At 35.6% G+C, this 24571-nt stretch overlaps 3 protein-coding genes across 4 annotated transcripts; 1 reads left to right on the forward strand and 2 right to left on the reverse strand.

Annotated features, from left to right (window-relative positions):
- Positions 1-9558: 9558 nt before the first annotated feature.
- On the forward strand, positions 9559-11456 carry LOC125204090. Its single transcript, XM_048102641.1, has 2 exons — positions 9559-9711; positions 10921-11456. The coding sequence occupies exon 2, from the start codon at positions 10985-10987 to the stop codon at positions 11270-11272; it is 288 nt and encodes a 95-aa protein (XP_047958598.1). The 5' UTR covers positions 9559-9711; positions 10921-10984; the 3' UTR covers positions 11273-11456.
- Positions 11457-12285: 829 nt separating this feature from the next.
- Positions 12286-13288, reverse strand: LOC125208567 (protein DMP2-like). The gene has a single exon (XM_048108205.1). The coding sequence runs from the start codon at positions 13195-13197 to the stop codon at positions 12514-12516; it is 684 nt and encodes a 227-aa protein (XP_047964162.1). The 5' UTR covers positions 13198-13288; the 3' UTR covers positions 12286-12513.
- A 1171-nt stretch (positions 13289-14459) lies between these two features.
- Positions 14460-23280, reverse strand: LOC125204694 (putative 1-phosphatidylinositol-3-phosphate 5-kinase FAB1D). Of its 2 annotated transcripts, none has more exons than XM_048103402.1 (13): positions 23149-23280; positions 21934-22071; positions 21701-21734; positions 20870-21574; positions 20145-20289; positions 19714-20055; positions 18673-19476; positions 18196-18530; positions 17863-17989; positions 17589-17744; positions 15622-17052; positions 15270-15533; positions 14460-15174 (listed from the first exon to the last, which is right to left on the reverse strand). In XM_048103402.1, exons 2-13 carry the CDS (start codon positions 22046-22048, stop codon positions 14740-14742), a joined length of 4893 nt encoding a protein of 1630 aa, XP_047959359.1. In that variant the 5' UTR covers positions 22049-22071; positions 23149-23280; the 3' UTR covers positions 14460-14739. The 2 variants fall into 2 exon arrangements, with proteins under 2 accessions (XP_047959359.1, XP_047959358.1); XM_048103401.1 differs by having other exon boundaries at positions 21934-22122; positions 23149-23278.
- Positions 23281-24571: the final 1291 nt, after the last annotated feature.

Consider the following 24571-nt stretch of genomic DNA (forward strand, 5'->3'; position numbering starts at 1 on the left):
AAATACACGCAATAAATATTGGTGTGTTAAAATAGTTATAATTTAAAAATATCTAGGCAATTTCGTGTTATAAAAATTGAATTTGTGGTCAGTAGAGGACCAGAGGTAGATGAAGATGAATGCTAGTAGTAGATATTTATATCATATATGTGTATTTATTACTATGATCGTTAATTCGTATCTACTGAATTAATTTTAAGGCAGATGCAATGCATCAAATAACAAGTAATCTCCCTAAAAACTATTTATATTTGCAAGTCCATTTCCATTTTTCTCTATAATTACTCGATAAATAAAATTGGCAACGAATGGAAGGAACGCATAATATTTGTTAAATGAATAGTTACGTACTTACGTTGCATAAGAATTAATGGGCCTTCAAAATTAGCTGAAAATGAATCCTCATTTATTCTAATGGGATTTTTATATATATAAAAAAATTATTACATAATTTAAACTGGTCGCCAATTTTGACCTCCTGGCTCATAATTAGAATTTTTCAATGAGAAAACCAAAAATCTTTATGACAATCATACTAGTCAACCATACCAAATCAATTCAATATATTGTATAATACTAGGTATTCACGAATCACGATACTCTTGTGAAATCGTTATACAAGTCAACTTTTACATTTATTGTTTGATTTTTGGCTATAAGTCAAGTTGATAAAAATACTAAACCTAAGCAATGAAGCATTTATTTTTAACAAACTAGAACTTGATTTTCCTACTCCCACGGCGACTATAAGAGCATCCACAGTAAGAATAGGCCATAGGCCAGTCACTCTCTCCCTGTCATGTCATCAGCACTAAAAATTCATCTGCCACATCATCATTTTAATCAAATAGGCTAACCTAAGGCCAGCCACAGGCTAGCCGCAATAAAAATAATTCAAAAACAACTACATTTGCGGAATTAAATTTACGATAAATTACGAAATTTAATTTACGAGACATATATGGGAAAATTCATTCATTTCATTTTTTTTTAAAAAGGTACATAGATATAAAAAAAAGTACATAATTTTTTTCCAAAAAAAAAAACGGGCTTCCACACACGAGCCCCACCTCTCTCTACTCCTCATCGTCGTCGCCGCCGCCATCCGGGACCTCCACATCGGTGGCATCTGAGCCCGCATCTGAGCCCCCCATTTGTGTCCTCGCGGCATCCAAATCGACCTGCATGCTCTCGAGCATCGAGTGAAGAAACCTCTTCTCTGTAGGGTCAGTGGCGGCCCTCCACTCTTGGAAGACCGTGTACATCTGCTCCCGTGTTTTTTGACGCGAGAAGAAGATGTACGCGGGTGGGGGGCGGGGACTGTCGACTGGATCTCCTGGGGCGATAGGGGGGAGGATCCTCTCGCTGCCCGTTGCGCCCGCTTTTGGCCAACCGGGCGAGTGCGGGTCGCAAACGATGGAGGGGACGGAAACTCCTCAGCATCCGGGGGGAGGTAGTGGGAACCGCCGCTGCTGCCGCTGTAATCGCCGATATAGTTCAGCTTCTGCTTCTTTGGCCACCTAGCGTCGACCCCCGCCCGAAACTTCTCGGAGTCCTTCATCACCAGATAGCAGTTCCAGAAGGTGAACTCCCTATAAATCCCCGGCTTGGGGAACTGACTCTCTCGCTATCCTCCGGCAGTCCTCCTCAGTCTGCCCACTACTCATCATGCGGAGGGCGTTGGCGTACAACCCCGAAAATCGGCCGACCGCGGCCCTGATGCGTTCCCATCCCTTCCGGCACTCCTCCCCGCTGTAGTCCTTTCCGTGCGGGCAGTACCTCTTGTAGGCTGCTCTAATCTTAGCCCACATGTTGACGATCCGCTGATTGTTCGCAACCAGCGGATCGTCGCAAACCGACAACCACTCCTTGGACAGGGCGACGTACTCCTCTTCCGTCCACTTCCTCCATGTCGGCGAGTCGTCAACAGCCAGCTGCGACGACTCGCCGACCACCTTGCTCTTCCCCTTGCTCTTCTTCTTCGGCGCGACCCGACGACCAATAGTCTCCATGTCCCCGATATCGAACCCCAGCTCATGTAATGAGAAATGGTCATCCCCAGTTAAATGCGTCTCCACTGGGGTCGACGTGTGAGACGAAGCCGTCAAAAAATCAAGAGTGGGACGATAGACCGTGTCCCCCCCCCCCCGGGTCACCCCTGCAACCCGGGCTGCATCCCTCCCTGCGCGCCGGCCATCAACCCCATCATCTGCTGTAGCATTTGTTGCGGCATCTGGGGCATACCCATCTGGCCGCCCATCTGCCCCTGCATCCCCCTTGCGTGGCCGCCATCAACCCCATCAACTGTTGCCAAGGGTTGTTGTACCCTTGGCCCATCTGCCCCCATCCAGACCCCACGGGTACTGTGGGAGTCTGAGATCCGCTTGTCGCCGGACTGAACTCGTTGTTATTGTCCATCGCTCAATGTTGCTCTTGTACAGAAATTTAGAGATAGAAAACTCGTTAAAACAAGTGGTGCAAATGAAAATGAAACTAAAATCGCGTACATATAGTGTTTCAAAAAATTTCAAAAAATAAAAAATAAGAAACGGCGCTGGCAGATCGTTCGCCGATCGGCACGCCACAATGGCGGCGAGCGCATCGGCCAGCGCCTGGAAATCGGCGTGCGCTCGCCGATTTCTACGCCGATTTGCCGCTGGCCGGTCCCAATGGTTCGGCTAGCCGACCGGCTAGCGACGCGAATCGGCTAGCCGGTGCGCTAGCCGCCATTGTGGATGCTCTAATACTCCCTCCGTCTTATAATAGATGCCACACTTTTCTTTTTAGTTTATCTCACAAAAGATATCACATTTCTTCTTTTGAAAAAAGTTCCCTCTTACATCAATGATAAAATTATATTTTCTCTCACCACTTAACATACAAAATAACATCTCTCAAAATCTCGTACCATCTACTAAGTGTGACATTTACTATGAGACGGAGGGAGTAGTATTTAGTAGTATTACACTACTTCCTAATATTAGGGAGCATTTAATTATAGTATAGCCCTTCAAGTGATTATATAGTTATTCTTATCCAAAAGGTGTGATTTGCTCATATGTGTGTAGCTTGAACTTATCCAATTAGTTTTGATTATGATGATTCTAAGTCTTCCATATATGTATACTCTAGAAAAAGTCTTCTACGTAAATTGTCCGTCTTAATAGAGGCGAGGCGTGTACTCTCTTAATTTACTTTTTCATCACTTTAATATTATTTAGAAAATAAAATTATAAATAAATAAACTATCCTAAACAATTTGAGCTTTTATAAGGTTTAGGCTACATTGTTTTTGCCTAATTTCGGTCGAAGTGATGCTATTGCAGTCATAAATAATGGTTGGAACAACCTAATTTTAATTGTAAATTTGATTAGAATAAAAAAGTAAAGTGTATATATTGTTTGAGATATTTTTAATAGAGTAGTAACCAGGCAGAATATAATAAATGAGTCGCAAGTCAATACAATGGTCATGACTCATGCAACATGTTAAACTAGGATGATGGTACTCTATGCTGCTTGTGTTGTACTTCTATCTTGAAGTTGGAGAGGTCCCTTTTGGAAATACTCCTTAGCTAACTTTAGAGACATTAATTCCTTACCAATTTTTTTTGTATTGTAGTGTCACAATTTTTGTGTTTTAATGCAACAAGAATCGCATATATTTTGTTGGCCTTTGTGCTTCCACAAGTCTCTTCTTGTACTTTAATGTCACAATTCTTTTCTGTTTAACTGTTTATAATATCACAAATATGGCAAACACTTTTTGTAGAATAATATGAATGTAAAGAACATCTCATGGTAAATTAAATCGGAGATTCTAGTAATAGGATATTAGTTACTTTGCCGTTGTGACTTAAATTTTGTTGCCTCATGATTTATATTGAGTTTGATGTAATTAATTGTTGGAGTAAAATTATTTTTTAATATGATATATAATTAAAAATAGATTTGAATTTGGTGTAAATGATTGGAGTTTGGAGATTACCTTACATTTAAAAAAAAAAAAAAGGACTACACATCTCAAATAACAAAAAGAAGAAATTGGGATTACGCTTATGCATATGTTTAACTGTACAATATTTTGCATAGATTGGAATTGATTATTTTCACCATAACGCTATTTATGATTTGGGTTTTATTATTTATTTATAGTTTATACTATGTCAATTATTATTTTTTAACTTTAACAAATTTATATATTAAAATTTGTAGAGGACAAATCAATACTCCTATTTACTAAATACTACTCCCTCTGATAAACATGCTCTTTGTTACAAGAAAATAATTATCAAGAAAGATATACCATTAAATTTCCTTAATAAATATTTCGGCCTAAAACCAAGTGAGTTAGAGTTGGGGCCAAAATATTTTAGCCCGAAAGAAAATAAAATATAAAAAATCCTAATATGCCTGAACGAAAAATAGCCTTGGAACTGAATGCACCCAAAATCAAGTGAATGGCCCTCAATTTATTGAGAATTATTTAGAGAATAAAATTATGAACAAATAAACTACTCTAATCGGTTTGAGCTTGTAATGCAGATTTGTAATCTTTAGCTAATTTTTAGCTTGTAATGCACCCAAAAAATCTCTAGTGCAGTCATAATTAATGCTTAGGATAACCTAATTTTAATTGTACATTTGATTAGAATAAAAATGTAGAGAACATATATTTGTGAGATTTTTGTAATGAGTAATGCTATGCAGCCATAATGTGGCCAGCCACACAATGGCATTTTTGTAAATAAATATAAAAGACAATGCAATAAATTAATAATAATAGTTAATGCTAAGATAATTTTACTTAATTACCCTTTTCTCAATTTTTTACTTCAAATTTTAAATTTACAACATTCTCTCTCCATAATAATTTATGCACAATTTACGTCAAATTATATGCACAATTGTATTGGAAATAATCATATCATACCTATTAACTAAGAGACATCACAATATATCATAAATAAATTGTGTTAATACGTACTTAGTATGTATGCTTACTTAGTATGTATGCTTGCAATTTTAAAATTAATTTTTTTTAAGTACATCAAGAATGGGGATATATACAAATTGACTGCACGTTAACATATTGATAATGTTAAAAAATCAAAACATCAAATACATACATAAAATATAAATAATAATTGTAAAATAATGGAGTAGATCATAAGTCTTGGAAAATCAATTACACATTCTATTTCATCTTTTACGTGTATATTTTTTTCTTATTAGTGTCATTTATTTTTATTTTTATATTTTTCTTTGATTTTACATTGTGGTGTTATTTAATATTTGAAAATATTTGATCCCAAATTATTAAATAAATCTAAGATCAATAAAAATTCTTCGTTAAATTGAAGATCAATTTAAATCTCCAATCTAATCTAATAGGAGTACTAGATGACACCCAATTAAATCGAAAATCTACTCAGGATCTAAATTACTTGAATGAATGAAAATTAATTTGTATATCAAATTATACGATCGAAATAATTAATCTTTAGTTCCATTAAAGATCAATTAGAAATAAATAATTGAAGTTTAATTATAAGTAGATTAAGCATATTATTAAATTATAAAATGTCAAACTATAGTTATATAATATGACAAACTGTTAACAAAATTATAATTATTGATAATACAATTATCATTGATAATTAATCTATGTAGTATCACAAATGTAGGATCATACTATACATGTAAAAATTGACATTGCATATTGTGTATATATTTTAACGTGAGATGTCATTTATAGTTGATTCAAATTTGCAATTGTGAATTTCAATTTATATTATATTATATAATATTATATTAGAGAATCAATTGTAATATATAGTATCATATTAATTTAGTTTGTTTATAACAATAAATATTCTTTGCTTGCAACAACATATTGTATTCTTATTTTGTAAATGTAATATAACGTGGCTTTAAATGACAATTTACTTGGCTTTAAATGACAAATTTACTTGGTACAATCCATTAAAAAAAATTAATTTTTTAAATAAAAATTATATATGATTTTTGAACTTAAGGATTTGATTTCCAAATGTCTTAAAATTTGTCTGACATAGACAAAAGTGCGTACTAGAAAAAAAATACATAAGGCGTAATTGCATGCTTATGTTATGGGCAATTGAAATTTTGGTTGATTTCTACTTAGTATCTCATATGATCTTCGGTTGAGGATTCAAATTGAAAATAATCGAGTAATTGAGAGTTTCTATTGATTTGTGATTTTATTTTGAACAATTATGAATTTTAATTGATCATATTTTAGTTAATGATTTCAACCGATTGTTGAAGATTTCAACCGAACTTTTTTTTTTGTTATGGACTACACAATAGTACTCCGTGTCACAATTTTTTTATGAACCATTAAAAATTTCAGTTTATTTTAAAAATATTTAATAATAAATAAATATATATATATATATATAAATAAATACTTTTGATATTTACAGTCTTTCCTCAAAAAATTTGAATTAATTTTATAAAAAAATTTGTACAATAAAATGTTTACGCCTATTATTTATGAGTTATTTAAATATTACCTTTAAATACAATATGTACTTTAAATTATTTCATTTATAAGAGAATCTAAATACACAATTACCAATTATTGAATTTTATCATCATGAATATTATAATTTTAAAAGTAATTTTACATATAACTAAATAAAAAATTAACAATAGTACTCCATAAAGCAATAAATTAAAGTAAAAAGAAAAACTGAAAGAAATCGACATAAAATTAAGAATTAGAGTGTTAAGTATTTGAAGTTTTATATTTCCAGGAGGATTCAAATCATTTAATGACTTAGTCTCTTCATTGTATTGCATTTATAAATAAGGGTAGATTTGTCTCACAAAATTGATACTTTTGAGACTTACTAATTTCGAGTAAATCAGCATTGAATGTAGAATTTTTTATTGATATTTTATATTTTATGGCTGGACCTGGCCATTTAGCATCACTTTTTGTAATGGATTGTTTGAAATAGTTTGGTACCTAAATTTATTACTTGCAGAATGCAATAAATTGTCACAAGTCAATTCAAACATTCTGACACTACAGAAAAATGGTAAACTGGAATGATGAAACTCTTACGCCTTTTGGAATACTAACTAACTAACTAACTATAGACACATTAATTCCTTACCAAATTTTTTGTATTTTTAGTGTTTTTAATGCAGCAAAAGATGGCATGAATTTTGTTGGCCTTCGTGCTTCGACGATCCTCTTCTTGTATTTAATAAGAAGCCTGTTCAGTTTTAAAACTTATGTTGTTTTCATAGTTACTCAGTTTAATGTCACATTCTGAGCTTAGACATTTTTATGTAGTACTCTATCTGTCCCATTAGAAATGAAATGTTTTTCTTTTTAGTTTGTTTCATTAAAAATGAAATATTTTCTAAAATGGAAATATCTCTATCTCTATTTTTTATCTCTCTTACTTTATTCTCTCTTCATTAACTCACAAAATAACACTATATAAAAACTCATGTCGACTTTCAAATGTTGCATATTTTATAGGATGGATAGAGTATCTAATTAGTTTATCTTATTGCAAAATTAACATTGTAGAGAGTTCAAAACTCTATTGGATTAATTCTATCTTTACCAACAAAAGGCCCAAATTTTCCTTAAAAAACAGGAGGCCCAAATATTTGTCCCTAACTATTTTAGAATAGTACTACGAAATTATGACCTAACTACAAAATATATAAATTTTGTTTCATACTCCAATTCTAATGCATGATGTACAACAATTCTCATTATTTCATTGATTGATTTGCTTTAATTTAAATCTAACTTGTATGTGGCTGGGATAAAATTGAAGTGACAATTCTCATCCTGTTGATTAAAATCTTCCGACTAAATATACTTGATGAGTTATGGATCTTCAAATTTCTTGTGAATGTATATTCCTTTTGGTATTGGTCTTTTGCTTTGTGAGTGTTCCTCTTGGACTTGCTTTTCTAGACGTGATTGCTAAATTATGTTTGGTGTATTAGGTTTTTTTGGTGTTTCTCTGATTTTTGAAAGTTTTATTTTTTGTTGTTTTAACTTTTGTATTCCTTTGCCTACCATTTTTGAAATGATTTGAGTCCTTCTCTCTCTAAAAAATCCAATTAGCTTATCTTAGTACAAAATTAAAGTTGAGAGTTCAAAACTCTATTAGGGAAATTCTCCATATTACATACCAACAAAAGGGCCAAAATTTCCTCGAAAAAGAAAAACAAAAGGCCCAAATATCTATCTCTATCTATGTTGGAACACGAAATTATGACCTAACTACAAAATTTTGAAATTTTGTTTTATTAGATGAATCGATTTACCAACATGATACACCATTGATTACTTTAATTTAAATCTAACTTTGATGGCGGCGCATAGACCATTACATTGTTATCAATGCAACTTTAGAAGTCCCGAAACTATTAATATTTTAATTATAAAAGTTTTTTATACAATCATTTTGCTTTCTTTTCAAAAGGTACGATTTTATAGTTCATCACTTCTGATTGAAAATATGCCTCTCCCAAAATTACGTTATAGATTCATCACTATTATTGGATGATACATAATTTTAATTATAGCCTAAACTACTTGTGAGAGATGAACTACATGAAATCGAAGGTAATGAATTTACGTCAAACATCACAAAACTCCACCATTAACTGTGCAAACTATAAAGATTAGTAATATAATACTTAATTAATAATTAGATGAACTTTACTTTCAAAAAGAGTAATTCATAATTGGATGAACTTTTGCTTGCCTACTCTCTTAGATCTCAACTAGATTTCCCAATATTGAGTAGTAATTAAATGAACTTTCCCTTCAAAAATAATAATTATATAAACTTTTGTTTGCCAACTCTCTTAGATCTCAATTAGATTTTTCAATATTGACTAGCCCCGTGAATCAATTTGTTATTGCATCGGCAGAATAACGACACAAACTCAACAAGCTTAAACTTAAACACAACTTACTAAAAATACTTTTGACACTTCATTCAATACAAACAAGATCCACACACAATACAAACACATTAATGACATAATAAGGACATGATAACAAACCGTTAAGATAATACATGACGCAACACGACATGATGATAGTCATACAAAGTTTATAATCTCTAAATTTAAATATTTAAACCTAAATGAACCATAACAATTACACTAATAACTAAAACAATTAATCAATAAAACAATCGTATCGATGATGGTAGGTTACATAATCCAACATGAATCCGACACGAAATTACCGTGTTCTTATTACGTCGATATGCACACCAACACCATAAAATTTGACATAACTCATTAATTTTACTTATTCACCTAATATTGAGTTTATTGATTAAAGTAAACTGTTCAATTATCAATAATGATTAGGTAAATATAGCTCCGTTATTATGATGGCTCCTACAATAATTATTTAACCGAATTGCAATAATTACTTTTTCAAGAATTACACAAATACAGAAAACAAAAGATGGTAAAAGAACCATCAATAAAACACAAGGTACAATCATTCCAACTGTAAAAACAATTGTGTAGAAACAGACGATATATAAACGCACTGAGTTGAACATCACTTGCTTCATTTCAAGATTCAACGCACCAAGAAAAATCATCAACCCTAAGTCTAAAGCTGAATTGATTGAACAATTAGCTGCTGGTTTCACTATTTCTCAGGTTTTCCCCTCAGATCTCTTCTGATTTTGCTATCTTCACCGTTTTTAATTAGTTTTGTGGATTTTTAGGAACAAAATTGGCATCGCATTGATTCGGTTATTGATTAGGATTCGGTTTGAATTTTGATTAGGGCTGATTAGCTGATTTGGGGATTTTTCCTTTATATACTTTCGTGATTGCTAATTTGAGATTTTTGCTTATGATTGTGAGCTCAATTGAAAATAGAAACGGCAGATTTGTTTGGGGAGTATTAATTTTTGTGTGAATTGATTCAAGATTATTTCTTTCTTGCTTTTTTGATGCTGTTTTGGTTTGGATTTGTTGAGCTAGCAAGATTCATTTTTTGGTGTTGGGTGGATTATCATCTATTGATTGTTAATGAGTTGTTGCATTGTGTTATTGGAGTTGTTGATGAATGAGCTATAATTGGAATGCTTGCAAAATGCTTTTTGTGGTATGGTTTGGTTAATTTGGAATGTGTTGAAGATTTTATTCAAGAATCATTTGGATAAAATTTCCTGCTGCTTATGATAATTTAGTACAAGGATGCTGATTTTACGTTGCTTTTTTCGCTTTTCGGTTTGGAAAGTCGATATTTTGGTATCAAATGAATCCGATTTTACGTTAAGTAAATCAGTTGAAAATCTCGTTGAAACTCTAAAGATGCAGCCTTTCTTTTTGTTCCGTAAACTTGTTTCTTGATTACCTATTAAGATGGTGGAATAGGAAACTTATGGAGATCCGCTAAAGTGGGACGAAGGTGAATTTGTACTTTGGCTGCTCTTTCAACCCCATATGTATATTCTGCCTCTTTAAGACGTTTACCGGGCTTTGCTTATTGTGAAGTAGTTCAGAATTCGTTGTGTTTTTACGTGTTCATAATTTTGGGATGGATGAAGTAGTGAATTAACTCGTATCATTAAAACCATTATATTGTGTATTTTATCCCCTATCTTTAGTCTCGTTTTGAGAATCCTTTAGTGAGATCGACCTCTATTTCTCATCTCTTGCCTGTTGATGAAATGGATAGGAAATTATAATTGGGAAAAACGACGGGGTCTGTTTATTCTCTTGATTCGTCTTCCCTTGTGTAGTACTTGTTACATATTCGCGCCTTTTTGTGCCCAGATTGGGGCGATCAATGACTGCATGATATCAATGTCTTTTTAGCGTAAAAAAACGATCCATTCATTGAATTTTCCATTTCAGTTTTCATTCACAGTGCTGCAAGGGAAGACCGCGACTGATTTGATTGACATCTCTCGCTGACAGTATGAGTCTGGCATGTCTCGTATGCCATGGCGTAGAGAGTCCATCACATTCCTTCCGAAGCTACTCCGTGTCAAGCTCTGACAACGAAGGGAGATGCTCGGCTATCGCAAGCTGCTTGGCCAGAAAAACCGCACTCCCGCACTCAAGAGCCAATCACGGGTTCGCGTCTTCTAAGGTGATGCCCCAGCCCCTTCCAAGCACCGGCGTTGCCGGCCCTCCAAGGCTTGTCCGGAGCCATGCTGTGAGAAGGGACATCGTGAGGGACTGGAACTTTGACGAGGAGCGTTAGGCCAAAGCTCAAGAACGCGGAACTGCTCAAGAATCGGAGGTCGGCCTCCCGCCTCCTTCATTTTCTCTATGTTGTTTCCTAGTTGATGATATATATATTCACATGTAGTGAGTATCTAAGCATTTGTAACCATACCTTGGAAGATTCTGTTTATAGCTCTTCTTTTACATCTCTGGTTTTGATACCTCGAATTCTCTTCTATTGAAAAAAGTAGTTTTTTCAAAAGTGTCATTTCTTTTGTGGGGTCCATTGGATTTTGGAATTTTGTGTAGAGAATTTTAGAAATGAAGATAATTGTATTTGTTTGTGTTGTATTTATAGAAAAAAAATTGAATCAAAACTATAAAAGTACTCCATTGGCACAACTGTCTCACGTTGCCGGGACCACACCACGAGCCTGGCTTCGCACCTTGTGACACACGGTGCATACCGTGGGCGTCACCACCCCCTCCCGTCTTGTAATGCGGCAACAATTGTGCGATACTTTATTTACAGAGATCGTGTGCGTGCAAACTCACTAAAAATCATTAGAATTTCGCGGTTTATTTTCCCTCAGTGTCATTTGCAGCCACCCCGTCTCTCGCTCTCTCTCAAACGCACACACACGGGAAAATTTCTTCTTTCGGTTCAATATGGAAATAAGCTTCCCAAAATAGAAAAAAAGCTTACTTTTTAAATTCCGCAAAAGTGAGAGACGTTTCATTAATTGGAGACGCAGACCCTTATACGTCTCATCAAAAGTGAGAGGCGTTTCATTAATTGGAGACGCATAAAAGTTATGTGTCACCTATAAGAGGAAGACGATGTCTTCAAATCCATCGTCAAAGGAAATTGTTGCAAATCCATCGCATAACCCTAAACCCTTATGCGTCTCATTAATTGGAGACGCAAAAAAGTTATGTGTCACCTATGAGACACCTCATTCGCATCAGGATTATGCGTCTCATTAATAGGAGACGCAAAAATTCAGAATGTAAATAAAAACTTCCCGATTTGGGAAGCTAATTTTCATATGTAGCCCAAAGAAGAATTTCACACACACACACACACTTTTTATGCCAACTTAAATCAAAGTTAGCATTCCATATCACATGTCTCTCTTCTTAATCACTCCCATTTTTTTTATGTTGTTTTTCATCAATATGAGTTTACACCCTCTTTAAAATCTATCAAATACAATCAAGAAAATTTGCTTCTTCATTATGAAAAAGACATTATTTCTTTATGTGATTATTTGATCATCATTTTCTGTTGTGGAAATTATCAATCTGCAGCAGGAAAGGATACCCAATGCCTCTCCTCTTTGAAGGGAACAACACAAAGAGAAGACTAATCACAAAACCAACCACAAGTGGAAAAGTATTAGTGAACTTCCTTGCCAAAACCAGATCATAGCAGCTCAGCACATCACTCTGCAGCAATGCAAAGGTAAGGAACGCAACCAACGAGAGCGATGCGTGGTACGCGTCGCTCCACCGCAGCCTATACTCCCCCGGGAGGCGTGGCCGGGCCCGCCCTCCCCCAAAGTTCCTTATCCCACGGAGCGTGGCCACCCCATAGTAGAGCCGGCCGCTGCTCGTCCTGAAACTGTCCGTGAACGAGAAGAACACGCACGAGCTGGCCGACACGGCCAGGAAAAATCCCATCAGCCACCGGTCCAACGTGGTGCATTTGCCGTCGTTGGTCAGTAACGGGGCGAAGATGGAGAAGGCAAGGATGGTGGCCGTGGGAAGCAGGACGTTGAGACGGGCAGTGCCGCTCAGGATTGTGTTGATGATGTATATGTAGTTGGAGCTATCGACGTCGTCTTCTTGGTCGGAGGTTTCGCTGTCGAGGCAGTTTTCGTTGTCGTCTGCGCTGTGGAAGTCACCCTCGGCCTCAGGGTCCGTGGCACCCCTGAGGTGTTCGGTAATGTTACTTGACATGGTTGATGCTGGTTTTGATTGTAATGTTTTGTGATGTTTTAGTGGTGATATAGCTTAGTTTTGTGGAAAAGAGATTCCTTGTCCTTGATGAGATGGAGAAAGCAATTCCTTGCTTTTTGTCATGGCTTTCTTCTTTGATCTTCAGCAGGGAAAGGTATCCTTTTGATTGCAATTTTACAACTGAATTCATATAGATGTCAACAGAAGACATACGTATGTCAACTACGTTTAATTGACATACAAATGTCTTCGTAGTTGACATACGTATGTCTTCTGATGACATCTACTCCGTATCAACCATTCATATCCATGTCATTAGTGGCATGATTATATATAGTTTTCATTCAAGATGTGAGAGGGATGGGAATATTATACTCTCTTTGTTCATAAAATGTTATCCACATTTATCATTTTGATTCGTCCACAAAATATTATTCACTTTGTTTTCTCCATTTTTGGTACGTGAATTTCTTCACGTTTCTTAAAAATGCACTGAGTGAAATCTGAGCAACATTTGGTGGACGGATAGAGTATTCAACAATATTGCCGAGATTTTCCATAAAAATGGCCTTCTTATGAAGGAGTTTCTTTTATTTTCACAGCTTCATTAGTAAAATATTTTCCCTCCAATCACTAGGTTTGAATTCGAGTAATCACGGTCAGAGAGTCAGGACCGTTGGAGCCTCGAGGTAAACAGAGAACCATTACGATTTCTCTTTTTAAAAAAAGTTGCAAACGTCTCAAAAAGGACATAACACAGGAAAGATAACAGCTTTAAAAGCAAAAACAGGAAACTCGTGACAAGAAGAGATTCAAACATAGGATCACATGACCAAGATTTTCAGATCTTATTATATCTTCAACCTAATAACCAAATGCTCATTATTTCATCACAAATTCTATCTCTATAGACAAACAGGCAGGCAAGGCTTTCTAGAAGATGTTTCAAGGGCAAAGGCCATAACAAGAATCAGGTATGTAACTACACACTAACTCTTCGACAACAGGGAAACGAAAATTTTAGCTACCTCATGTCGCAGATCTCTAAACCGCTGATATTCTGACATGAGTCGTGTATCATAACATATGAAAACACACAGACATGTACTCGTAAAATCAACAGAGTTTTTTCCCATTAGTAGCATAGAATTTCCACGTTCTTCGCGACCTTGTTGCACAATGATAATATAAATCACAATCTCTATGAAAGAATTAGATTTTGCTTGTAGCTATAAACCAGAATTCACTACATAGGCAGTTGGTAAACAGCAATATATTTCTATCATTGAATATATCAATCGAGGTCGTATGAAGTGCAAAATGCCATTTTTCACATTTGCTCAAGATATATGTATATCGAATATGTGCAACCTAAAATTTCCTGATCTATATATGCCAAAATACCCTCAGAACTTTGCTGGAACAAAATAATACCAGGGTAGGAGGGGTCGTACACCGACAATCAGCTATACAACAATATACAAAACAAAATAGGAGTAATCAGTACTAGAAAAGGGATTAATATGATGGAATCGACAGACCTCACGAAAAGGGGCCGTCCTGTTCATCATGGTCTGGGGATTTTAAAGAACCAGCTCCACGTGTCCCTTGATCTTGAGATGCTCCATGGGAGGAATCTTCATCTTCACTGCCTGGCTTCGAGGATATTGCATTAAACGAACCGTTTCCCAAGGAAGGGCCGCAGAGTTGGCAAGGGTTGGAAGATCTCTGGGAACACCAGTGATCTGGAACACTCAAAAAGTATGTATCTATGAACTTCCTAAATCTCTTCTTATATTCTCTTGGAGAGACGATAGTTGGCAGCTGGTTTTTGGGAACAACGAGTGAAGACTTGACCCAGTTCTCGAGCTGCTTGTCCCAAGTATACTGCCTGAGATAGTCTATGATACCACACACCAATTCACGACGCTGTGTATCCACTCCTACTAGAAGAGAATAGTCCATCACGTTGATCGACTGATAACCAATAAAACAAACAATAGTTAGTACCGAATTAAGTGGCATGTCAGTGGTCAGTGTGTTATTATTATACCAAATTTAAAGAAACTAACATTGAGAAAATTAGTATCGTTATACACAGCCCGCTGCAGATTCCTCTTTGATTTCCTACTGACATAGAGAGGTGATATATTCATATCGTTCACAAAATTTTGATCCAAAAGAACATCTCCAGCACCATTTTCAGCAGTTAATCGAGCATGCAAAGCCCCCTTGAGATCATACTGTTTGGAAATCTGTCGACCAAATGAAAGATTCTCCATCACTAGGAGATCGTGCCTGGTTTCCTTCCCATTCTTTGGTGCTCTTATCACAACCTAAACAAGTTTAATTAAGAATAAGCATAAGACAGTTTATGCCACCTTAAAACGAGCCAGACGTAAGGATTCAACTAGATAGACTAACCTGGTAGATGCCAAGAATCTTAGCAAGACATGTCTGGTTTCCTTTCTCATAGCACTCATTCATGTAGTCGAAGTAGTTTGTGGCGAACTTCATGAAGGACTCAAACTCTGTCCTCTTGATTTCCTTAATGATGAACCTGTCATCTAGAGTTTTTGCAAAGAAAGATTTACTCTTTCCACCTTTCGCATTCCAATACCTACAGCGGCTTAAGGAAGCAATATAATTAACTTCTGAAGGACAACATCGATCTCGCAATTGACGGAACTGGCTTGCGTATACACATACGACAGAGTATTTACGCTTCCCTGGATATTTCCCCAAACCCATAGAGACTTCTGGATGGCTAGCACCATAGGAGACTAATGATTCTAACAAATTCAAACCATCGAAACTAGAAGAATGTAGATTTTCCATTGATGCAGAAGGAGAATGCATGCTATCTGAATCGAAAGATCCAAAGGAGGACCAATTAGGAGCTGCCAAAGAAAACATTCGTGGTAGGCTCTGAGAACCCTCAATGGATTTTGATTCAGTTCCTCTTTCTCTTTGAACATCCACTGTTAGATCGTCCGTCGCTACTGCGTCGTCTTTTAACAGGGTCAATGCACAGGCTATAATGCTTGAGAATTCATCTTCATAGTCAGATACAATATAGTCGTCCACGCCAAGAGGAATGTGCAATCTGGACCCCTCGTCAGAAATCAATTTTTGAGCTGTAGACTCTGCATCATAGCTACTACAAGATTCAAATTTTGGCAAGTATCCTCTCTGGAGATCTTCAATGTATTCACGCCGGATGTCTGCAAAGGGTGCCCAGACCCAGCCTTTTCCATTTTCCAGGTTAGAGAACATAGAAAGATATTGCTTAAATCTCAATGAATTGTTTGGATCAGAACCAACCCCTTCAATGTCTGACGATATCGATATTATACGACCTGTCTGCAATTCCATAGCTGAATCAAGATTACCCTGTACAGAATTTCCTTCAACAGAATCAAAATGATCTTCTGGAGTAGGTTTCACCAAAAAATCATGGGCTCCAGCTCCATTTTCATTTAATCTTCCAATATGTGGTGCCACACCATTTTCTGCCACATTTGGCGTAGATTTATCTCCAGTGGATCCTTTTACATGTTCATCAATTGGTATTTCTTTAATTGGATAATCATCCCTTTCTTCAAAATCTTGTTTGATTTCAGATCCAGAAATTTCTTCAACAGCAGTATCATCCCCACTTAATGGCTGTCCAAAAATGTCATCCTCCTTCACTGAATCAGAATCAATCACCTTAAATTCTGAAGAGAGCAATGCATGTAGTCTTCGATCCCATATGCATGATTCCAGCATAAGATCCAATCGGACTCTATTCAAGCTTAGAATTTTACAAACAGCACCATCCTCACTTCCATTGGTTGCATTTTGAACCTCAACCTAATAAAAAGTGATCACAATATTAAGAGCAATGTAATTACGTCACGTACAAAACAATTAAAACCTAAAGCTTTAAATTTATTGTAGTTGAAAACCATGTGAAACCAAACAGCATACTATTATTCTACCAATGCTAGATTCTTCATGGACAGAGAGAAAACAGTATATCCAAAAACAATTTCCAGTTTCTTCCTATCTAGACAGTCAATGAAGTCAATCAACTATTTAGTAGAGCTAACCTTGTTCAACATTAATTTACATATTACAAAGAAAAAGAACGTAGTCATACTTGCTTCTAGATATGCAAGGAGAGTATACTCCAACATACTTTAGTAACCCATACACCATTCCACAATTGTATAGAAGAAACCATCGAGAAATCTATTTAAAAGTATATAAACTATAAATGTTCCTTTTCCATACAATAAACGATTTTAAAGGTAGATAAAGAAAATAACTAAGAAGTAGATCTAATCCTTAATTCCTTACTAAAGCTAAAAGATGGAATAAAAAATGTGCAAGAATAGAAATCTAACCTCAAATTGAGACCTTTCCTCTCTCAACATCTCCACAATATCAGAAAATTCCATCTTTGAACCTTGAATGTTCAGGGTTACCCCAACATAACGATTTCTGAGATCCATCAGACATTTTTCGATCTCAATGAACATCGAAATCCCTTTCGAGTACACCTTAAAGATAGATAACAACAATATGAGTCAAGAGATGAAAGGAAGATATGCTCCTTTAGCTAGATGGTCCAATTACCAGCCAAAATAAAATAGCAAAAGAATTCATGAAAGAACATACATTCTCAGAATCTTTTTTAAGAAACTCTCCTCCGCCTGAATAGTTAAATTGTATCATCTGAGATGGAAGCGAAACTGAGTAGGTCAAAACTGGAGTGTACTTGAACATTGCAACCATGGGCCCCAATCTGCATATTCACCCAAAATTTTCGAGTTTACTTGTGAAAGATGCCACAGTGTAGAAGTAAATGGAATTAGAGACGTGAAATAGAATAGCAAGCTATTGTTAAAAGCTATCCATTTTGTCAGCATGCACAAGCTTAGCTATCGCTCACCAAACTCAAGACCTAGTGTTTATGTTACCTTCCAACAAAAATTTTCAAATAAAACATACCCAAAGAAGTAGAGGAAATCCTTATGGTAAGAATGACCACAGCAGGATGGACTACTGAATGAAGAATGATTTGAAAAACTCAGTTCCAAAAACTTTCCAAATGACAACCCGCGGGCAGCAGTGGATATCAATACCCTTTTTGTGGATTTTGGGCTCCCATCACGGAGTTTACACCGCCCACAGCGACTCCACATCCAAAGCTTCCCGTCAGTTTCACCTGGCAGACTTTTTCTTGCAGGAAGACGTCGAACTTGGATCGTAAGTTGTTTATTGTGATGTGCATAGTAGTAAAAGTGCGCCTCAGGCAGTTCGCTGCAAACATCACACTGGAGTCTCTGCACAGAGGAAGACTTTATGTTAGTTCTATAGCACAAGCATATAAAATGCTTTAAATATAAACCAATATACTCCTACCATACCAAATGGACAAAGTAAATAAAATTATCGTAATTATTAGTAAAATGAATTTCAACCAACCTGATTGAGCAAATTCTCTTGCAAAAACTTCCCAAGGGGAACATCAAAACTGCGGTAAAACTTAATATGGGAAAAATGACGGTGCTCACAAATACTTCCAAGTGAGGCATTGCGTTTGGACATCAGAACCAAAATACTCTCAGAATCTAAGACTGAGTTGATCTCATCCTTGCCTTGTGTTTGGTCTTTGGTACCATCACAACAGTTTTCTAATGTGTCTGAAGATTTTAGCAGATGGGGCTGCTGATTGTTGAGTAAATTCTCTCTGTCGTGTTTATCCTCTTGAACACTTGAGATCTGAACATTGTATTTTCCATCCTGGCCATCCTGATTTGTTTTATCGAAATCAAGCTGACTCTGCTTGTTCTGAGGAGAGTTGGAGAAAAAAGGAAAACTGTCATCCATAACTCTTTGGATGGATGTTGAAATAGAAAGACCTGGAAATGTTTCAGGATTGCATGCTTCGAATGACAATGAAGAATTGCCTTCTGATGAGATTAGATTCTGCGACTTGTCCTTATGGAACTGATCAGACATGTGAAAATTAAGTGCAAGTGGCTTGTTCACTTCTGCATTACATGGCTTATCAGCAAAAGCGGTCGAATCATATGTCCCTACCAATGTTGACTTTATATCAGTCAGTGCTAAATCAACCACTTCATTGGGAGAAATCGTGGAGAACATAGCAGTCTGATCCAAAAGGAAAGAAGTCTCAAGCATCAAATGATATGCCATGACAACTGCACACCGTATTACACATTTAATTCTTTTTAATTCATCACTGTTTGCTCCCATCAGCAGAATCTGTGCATCACAAAGCAAATAAGGTCACAAAAACAAGCAATTACCTTATCGTAATGAATCTGAGTGAAAATATCTCAGATTTTATAGTTATGATGGTGACTGGAGTGAAGAATTTACTATGGAATAGCAATTACAATTTTGAAGAATTATAGGATCATATAGTCTCATAAACTCAAATATTCAATGTTAAAATCGAGACTATCAGTCATAACTGTTATCTATGAAATGTGAACTTACTGTGCAAGCAAGCCGAGTAGGAGCACCCTCAAGGAACATCAATGTTTTGCTTTGTTTTTTCCCACCTTCCTTTGGAGGAGCATATTCTTCTACAAACTTTTCAATATGAAAGGAGTCACACTGCCTTAGTCTTTGACCTATTCCAACCTCCGAGGCCAAGATAGGCGAGCCAATACAACGGGCAACTCTCTCCAAGCGGTGGAGCTTCATATCAAATACCAGTGTAATTCCTTTTGCTAGAATAGACTCTTGTATATCACGGGAAACTGATTTCTCAACTAATATTACATTAGGATGGTACATGTCTATCATATCAATGATAGTTTTCAAATTGTCTTTCTCCTGTAAAGGAAAATATGTTCAGAAAAGGTAAACGGATGTTTATATAGTGTGTCACATATTAGATTGAAAGACATGGATTTTAATTTCACCTGCTGCATCGATTCAAATGATGACAACCCACCAGAAGAAAGTTCAAGTGCACCATGGATCAGCAGCAGTCTTGGGCTTTTATATTTTGTTGGCATGTGTTTATGAGCAGCATGCTTTTTGAAGACTAGACCTTTTATCAGTTGGCTGCAAAGTCAAAATAAGATTACAAATTTTAAAAGAGATAATAGCATGTAACAAACATACAAGCCACATACTAATTGTTGTTGGACATACACCCATGCATCATCAGTAGTAAAAGGTTTAAAGGGGACCCTATAGACCTGAACATACGGACTAGTTTGGGAAAAAGCATTAGGCTAGGATCATTTAGTAGGCACAGAAATTTCTTTCAATGTTAATCTAATTAGAAACAGTAAGTTATTAAAGGGTGCATGGTATGGGGTTTGCAATAAGGGGTAGCGCAACGAATTAAACACAATTGTTTGGTTAGAGAAGTCATTTGCCTTGGCCACCTTTGGTTAGCAGAGTGAGGCATGCTTATAAACCCACCTATCCCTCCAGGCCCCAAAAATTGAGGGAATGAAGTCCCTAATCATCCCCAACTTCCATCATAACATACAAACTCCAATTCCTTTTAAACTGCCTTGAGACTGGCAGACAAGAAATATACATCAACTTTACAAACAAAAATACAATTGTTGAGGCACTATACAATGCATTAAACCAATTTCCAAATGCAAGTCGAAAAGTACCAAATTATTACCTCTGTGAGCGGGAACCAGCTGCAATACATTTGATCTTTACATATCCATCAGGATCCATTGCCTTACCCTCGAGTGCATCCGGTCTCACAAAATTAGCAGCCTCCCATGATAGAGAAGTCACTATATCAACCCAATCCTCGCCATCGTTTCCAGAAGAACAGACACCCACAGATTTCACTAGTTGACTAACAAGAGACCTGAACTTACCATGCTTCACGTCATGCATGGCTTTAAGTTTTTCCTCTTTGAATCTTTGACTTCCACTACCTTCTTCAAAGCTGCTCAAAGAACTAGGTTTAGCCCATGCTGCACCGTAACCACACTCATCGTCATCATCATCATAGTTTGATATGCTTCCTAACACATCGTCTTCTTGGTCTTCTGATTCTGGAGGAAGCCAAAACTCAGCATTTATTTCATCGTTCAAAGAAGACATGTCGGATGACTCATCGACACAAGAACTTGATCTTTCCACATTGTTATCTGATCCTGCCTGAACTTCTGCACTTTCTGCATCTCCTATATTTTCGCTAGGCATCAAACTTACAACATCACTAACTTGCCTACTTTCAGGCTTCACCGTGTCATCAGCTTGGCGAAAACCATTTAAAGTAATTGCTGAAACAGAGTCATCCATGCTTCCCTTTAATAAGGAAATAGAATCTTCTTGACTACTATCAGTGCCGCTATCCTCTATGTATCTCCTGATGGTGGATTTTAAAAATAAGCTTTAAAGTTGAAACCAGGGAAAATATTCAAGATACAAGGGAAGCAATCTTCCCATATCATTCTCTTTCTAACACCAATTAACAGAAGAAATTGGATATTACCTCTCACATAAGTTTGCATCAACAGAAATATCACCTGAAAATTCAACGGTATGAGTGAACGAACAAAAAGAAAACAGTGGAGAATAGAATTGGATGGGGCAAAAAATAAAGAGGAGCGGTGCTGCAGTTTTCTGTGGTACTTTCGATGCTTTTTAGAGGAGTCACACTGATTGATCGCATTACGCAAGAACTGGAATTTTCTTGATTTTGACTTTCTTTGTAAATCTTCTTACCACACAACTTGCAGGACTTGATCAAATGCCCACTATCTAGTGCTGGAGAATGCCCATTTTCCTGCTCTGTGCAGTCACTTGATTTTGCAAGCTTTGCACCACAGTAATGGCACATATTACATTCAATTCAACTTCAGCCTGCACATTCATATTATACTAGTTCAAGTAGAAAGTGCCACAACCGATCTTCTGAAATGGAAAGGAAGGACATCAACAACCATCTAAGAGTGGAAAAACTACACAAATTGGAACAGGAATAGCAGTCATTACAAATTGTCACTTATGTATACAAAATTCACCTGGCTACAGACTGTAGAGCTTTGCTTTCATTTGATAGTTGAATTCAACAGAAATTGTTCCAGTGCTTAAAAATTGATTAATAAAAAATACTAACTCCGTCCTATGTTAATTGAGTCGTATTACATTTCAGGCCGTCGCATTAATCGACAAAAAACAAAAAAATTAATCTCTCTTCTCCCTCCTCCTTTATTCTAATTCTCTTTCCTAATTTAATCTATTCATATCCTACTTAATTCTCTTTCCTAGTTTAATCTCTTTATATTTGCTACTTAATTCTTCTCGGATTAACCTACTAAATACAAAAAGAACGTAGTCAAGGAAATGACTCAAGTAACATGGAATGGGCGGAAACGAGTATTTAATAACAATATGCAGCCCCCTCGTACTGAGAAACATAGTCCATTTCAATAAGTGACATGACACAACCCACAGAAATTTATTGTTCAACCACCACCTGTGCACAACTAATGCGATTTCAGAGGAAAAAAATTCCGATCAGCAAATCAGCAATTTGATTACTGATTGCAATACAAATCAACAAATCAGGAGCTCAATTGCACAGTTCTGATCCGAGATTGCATTGAAACACAAAGATCATTTGAAATCGCCAAAAACTAAACTGGCTGCAAAATTCCACAAACGAGCCAAATCACTCTAAATCTCGAATTAAATCACCAAAACCTCCAATAATTCCTTTCTAGCTGATTTGTTGACTTAAGTCAACAAAATACCTACTCAATCATCTATCCTAAATCCTAATCCAGAGATTGATTAACAGAAAAAATTCACACAGCAGCTCATTCTACCTTCATCAAATCCAAACTACTGCTCGAGCAAAAATCAGTAGACGACTCAAACAAATTAACTTTTTCCTAAAAAAAAGGATGATTCTAGAAATTGTTGGACAATACTCACCAGCAAAGAAGAAAAATCAATTGATCTGCGCAGCAAATCTTCACAGCAGAGATGATAACTCTCTCTTCCAGGTAGCGAGATATGGAAATCCAGAGGGAAAAAAGGGGGGAGAGAGAAGGGAGCAAAGAATTTTGTAGTGAATTCAAAGAAGTTTGGAGGAAGAGAAAAGATAATAAAAAAGCAAGCAAGAAATTTCTGTCTCACACTGGGGCCCACGCTGCCTTGTGCTTAATGCTCAAAAATAATAATTTAAATTGTTTTCAAAAATATTTTTCTTATTTGACTTAATGGAGCCAATGAGATAACAGCAATCTAGTTGTTGGAGTTATATATTTCGTCTCCTAACAAGAAATCTGATGTTTGAGTTATTAATATTATAGTGAAAAAATCAAAATGTATAAAATTACTTGGATTAGGTGGAAATTATATTTATATGAAATATTTGTGTATTTATATTTATATGATCCATATGAAATATTATTACCAAAGATGGAGGACTACGCATAATTGACATCAATAATGTGTTTAGTATTAAATCGGTTGTTTTGATACATATTACTATATATTTTCGTTGTAGATGAAGTTTGGGAAAAAATGGTTGAGGCGCAATAGTTTTGCACTATTTATGAGTAGTTTGGTTTGTTACACTTATTTGGATACAAACTTGCAACATAAAAATTGATTCTTACATATAAGGTGACTATAGGATCCAACATTCGAAGGGTAAATTGTGCTAATTTGCCACCAAAAGATTTTATTATGTGCAAAAATGTGCTATCGAAAATTCAACTTTGAACTTATCGTCGCGTCTGTTTATAAACGACGGGTTAATGACAATTGTTAGTGTAATGTTTACGCGTTAGATGAATCAATTTTTTGTCATCAAATTTTGTGAAACATGACATTTTAGAGAGAAAAAAAACACACTAAAAATTGGAGACACTTATTAGAAAAAATTAAAATTTTAAGATATTTTATATTACTTTTTTGATAAATACACCATTAATAGAAGTTTTATCATACGCGTATTCAAATCTTAAATTAGTATTCCAACGAGATGAAAGGGTCCTATACTCCTATATATCAGTATATGTTACTATTCGATGTGTATTTCAAATAAGGGTAAATTGTTGAAGATTATAAAATTATGAAAATTAGTCAATTTATATTCTATTTCATTATTTTTAAAAATATTAATTACTTTCGTATCAATTACTCTCATTAGTTCACATTTTGAGTCAAATTGTGTATGATTGACTATTGAATAAAATTGTACTCCACTACTCCATATCTAATCATTTCATGAGATAATTAAAAATTAAATTCATAATATAATTAGCTACTTTTATAAATTGCATAGTTCTTGTCATGAAATTTGCTTTATGATATTTATAATAAATATGTCCACATATATCATAAAGTA

Source organism: Salvia hispanica, chromosome 2 (genome assembly GCF_023119035.1).
Source record: "Salvia hispanica cultivar TCC Black 2014 chromosome 2, UniMelb_Shisp_WGS_1.0, whole genome shotgun sequence".
NCBI lineage: Eukaryota > Viridiplantae > Streptophyta > Magnoliopsida > Lamiales > Lamiaceae > Salvia > Salvia hispanica.